Here is a 3,886-nt window from a genome sequence, read left to right as displayed (position 1 = left end):
CTAAAGTCTAAATGAGTTTTTAATTCGTGATTTTATAGTACTTATTTTGGACAGATTTAGCCTAAGTTGTATCTATGTGTTTTAGTCAATAAAATTCTTGTTTTAATTTTATTTTAAGTCATTGGACATGTAAGAAACTTAAGATTACTCATCTAATATCAAGATCAAGGCTATCCATGTAATCATCATTGAGTGATTAAGCACTCTAGATCAAGCTTTTACACATTAATTACTCTTGAAGATGACTAGAAAAGATGATAGAATTGAAGTAAATGGTTATACCTTGAAGAGAAAGGTTCCTCTAGGCTTGAGAAGATGATGAAGAGAGTGTTTTGGATCTATAAATTGAAGTAAATGTGTGTGAAAGAAGTGATTAAGTGACTAGCGATGAACTAGAGAGGGTTTATATAGGAAAGGTGGTGGTGGCGTGGCATATGGAGAAGAAAGGAAGAGATGATTTACTAAATCTTCATTAATGCTTCATGAATAAAACCATCATGGTGTTTTGCATGGACATTTATGGTTTTTCATGGCTTCTTAGAGAAGATTGCATGGTTGTTACTTGATGGTGAAGGGTGATGTTAAGGTTGATGATGACGATGATGGCGAATTAGATGATGATGATGGAAGATATTTTGTTGATTTTTGGCATTTAAATGTACATGTACTTGTGTAGTTTAATCTATTGTATAATCTGAGGTATTAAATTGTATGGTTAAGGTTTAGAAAGTAAGCTTCTATTAGGTTCTAATCAAGATAGGTTAAGGTTGGCTAAATGGAAGTAATGGCTAAGTACAACTTGATCAAGTCTATGTGTGAGAGTAGAAATGTCTTAACTTATGATCTAATGTCCAAGTGAATTAGTTATAAGTTTATAATCCAAGTACTTAGTTAATAAGTTTACTTATTAAGTTATTATATATAAAGGTATAGATTACAAGTCTAGGGTTTATGGTGATAAGCTAGCGTTTCAGGACATTGTGCAAGATGTGTGAGGTAACACTCAGACAAGTAAAACCTAAATGCAACCTTAGAGTTATACAAACCCTAAAAATAGACCAAGACATAAATCATCAAATTTACTCGTCAAGTTAGAAATTGTAACTTAAAGTAGTCAAACTAGACAACTTAAGTTGGAAAAGCTAGGGTTGTGACATTACCTACCCGTTAAGAAAATTTCGTCCTCGAAAATTCAGGAGGTACTTCGATTATCGAACAGATGAGGATATATCTGCCTTATATGGTCCTCACATTCCCACGTGAACTCTGGACCTCTACGAGCATTCCAACAAACTTTAACAATCGGAATCCTACTATGCTTCAACCTCTTCACTTCACGATCCATCACCTCTACTGGTTCCTCGAAAAAATGCAACTTGTCATCTATACTTAGTTCTTCCAAAGGAATCACTAAATTCTCATCTAATAAACACTTCTTCAAGTTCGAAACATGAAAAGAATTATGAATAACACTAAGCTATTGTGCTAGTTTTAATCTATATGCAACTGGACCAATCCTTTCAATAACTTCAAAAGGTCCTACATATCTCGGGCTCAGCTTTTCTCGCTTCCCAATCTTTATTACTCCCTTCCATGGAGATACTTTAAGCATGACTCTGTCGCCTACTTGAAATTCCAAAGAGTATCTTCGAACATCGGCATAACTCGTCTGCCTACTTCTTGCCATCTTTAATCTTTCTTGAATCTAAAAGATCTTCTCGGTCGTCTCATGGACAATATCTGGTCCTGTCAATTGTGAATCACCAATCTCACTCCAACACAATGGTGATCTACATTTCCTTCCATACAAAGCTTCAAATGGTGCAGCTTTAATACTCGAATGATAATTGTTGTTATATGAAAATTCGGCTAAAGTTGGATACTTATCCCAGCCACTTCCAAAATCAATTACACATGCTCGGAGCATGTCCTCCAAAGTCTGAATAGTTTTCTCACTCTGCCCATTGATTTGGGGATGATAAGCTGTACTCATGTCCAAACGAGTACCTAGGGCTTGTTGCAAAGACTGCTAAAATCTTGACATAAATCTGCTATCTCGGTCAGAGATAATAGAAACTGGGACTCCATGTCTAGAGATAATCTCCTTGATATACAAGCTTGCCAACTTTTCCATTTTGTCAGTTTCTTTCATTGGTAAGAAATGTGCAGATTTCGTAAGACAATCAACTACTACCCAAATGGTGTCATAAACATTTGCAGTCTTTGGTAGTTTTGTGATAAAGTCCATGTTAATCTTCTCCCACTTCCATTCGGGAATCTCAGGTTGCTGTAATAACCCTGATGGTGAAATGTCCCATTCATATTGATTATAAACGTTCCATATTAATTGATTTCGTTGCGAGGTTTTGACCACTATATGAGACATTTTTCAAAGAGTGCATTCGTTTTTAAAACAAACCATAACCTTTATTTTATGGACAAGGTTAAAAGGACACCACCTAGATTATCAGAAATGATAATCTAAAAATATCACACTTACACACTACCAATACATATATTTTTTTTACAATATTAATATGTTACAACAAAGTAAATCTTGAATGCAGTTTTAAACAATATTATACAAGCCTGCTGACACCAAATCTTGTCCATATATTAGCATGCAACAGCGGAAGCTCTTAATAATCACCTGAGAATAAACGTGCTTTAAAACGTCAACAAAAATGTTGGTGAGTTATAGGCTAACCTATATATCAAATTGTAATAATAGACCACAAGATTTCATCTTTCAATAACATGAAATCTGCATAAAAATCATTCGTATGGTTGAACACCTGGTAACTGACATTAACAAATGCATCTAGAATATCCCCATATATAAATATCGAAGTACTAAAGCAGTTCAAATTCTCTGACTGGGGCTTCTCAATGGCCCATAGATCTATCTTTAGGATTCGCGTCAATTTGTGGCAATTATAATAAACACCAATTCTTAGGTTACCAAGTTCAACAAGGGCGATATCCAGTATAACGATTCAACATAGAATGTAATTTTAATACTTGTGTCTATTTTGTAAATCATTTTCAAAACTGCATGTTTTCTCATCCCAAAATATTAGATTTTAAAAGTGGGACTATAACTCACTTTCACAGATTTTTACTTCGTCGGGAAGTAAGACTTGGCCACTGGTCGATTCACGAACCTATAACAAATATGTACATATATATCAAAGTATGTTCAAAATATATTTACAACATTTTTAATATGTTTTACTGTTTTAAGTTTATTAAGTCAGCTGTCCTCGTTAGTAACCTACAACTAGTTGTCCACAGTTAGATGTACAGAAATAAAGCAATATATATATCCCGAATCAATCCACGACCTCGTGTATACAAGCCTCAGGCTAGATCACAACTCAAAGTATATATAATATTTTTGTAACAACCCAAACCAACCCGCGAACAAACCACGTGAAAATACAAAATAAAAAAATTTTGCTGCACAGTGAACTGGCGCGGCGCGCCGGGATGGCCGCGCAGCTCGCCATTCGGGTCTATCCGGAAAGTCTCAAAATGCGAAAAAGATTGACTAGTTCCCGACACTTTTAGACGAAATGCTTTTTACCATACATCCAAATATGTAAAACTAACCTGTTTCAAATATAAAATCAATGTTTTACAAGCGGGGCCCACATCGGCCGTTTTACGAGTTTAATACAATTTACGAGTTTCGACCACCAAAAAGTTTAAGTTCCAAACCACACAATGAGCATGGCGTTTGGGATTAAACTACCCAACTATCGGTCAAACTCCAAGAGCTACTAAAGCCAAAAGCGTCCCCTAATCAACAAGCGGGATCTCTAATCCATGATAATGCCCTTACACTTGTCCACCACCGAACCTATAAAAATAGTAAACAACGAGA

General features: G+C 35.2%; 1 protein-coding gene across 1 annotated transcript; it reads right to left on the bottom strand.

Annotated features, from left to right (window-relative positions):
- Positions 1 to 942: 942 nt before the first annotated feature.
- LOC139893332 (uncharacterized) lies at positions 943 to 1,687 on the bottom strand. The gene is made up of 3 exons (XM_071876495.1): positions 1,544 to 1,687; positions 1,295 to 1,435; positions 943 to 1,047 (listed from the first exon to the last, which is right to left on the bottom strand). Exons 1-3 carry the CDS (start codon positions 1,685 to 1,687, stop codon positions 943 to 945), a joined length of 390 nt encoding a protein of 129 aa, XP_071732596.1.
- Positions 1,688 to 3,886: the final 2,199 nt, after the last annotated feature.

The sequence above is a fragment of the Rutidosis leptorrhynchoides genome, chromosome 1 (genome assembly GCF_046630445.1).
Source record: "Rutidosis leptorrhynchoides isolate AG116_Rl617_1_P2 chromosome 1, CSIRO_AGI_Rlap_v1, whole genome shotgun sequence".
In the NCBI taxonomy this organism is placed as follows: Eukaryota; Viridiplantae; Streptophyta; class Magnoliopsida; order Asterales; family Asteraceae; genus Rutidosis; species Rutidosis leptorrhynchoides.
This window is presented reverse-complemented; position numbering and strand designations above follow the sequence as displayed.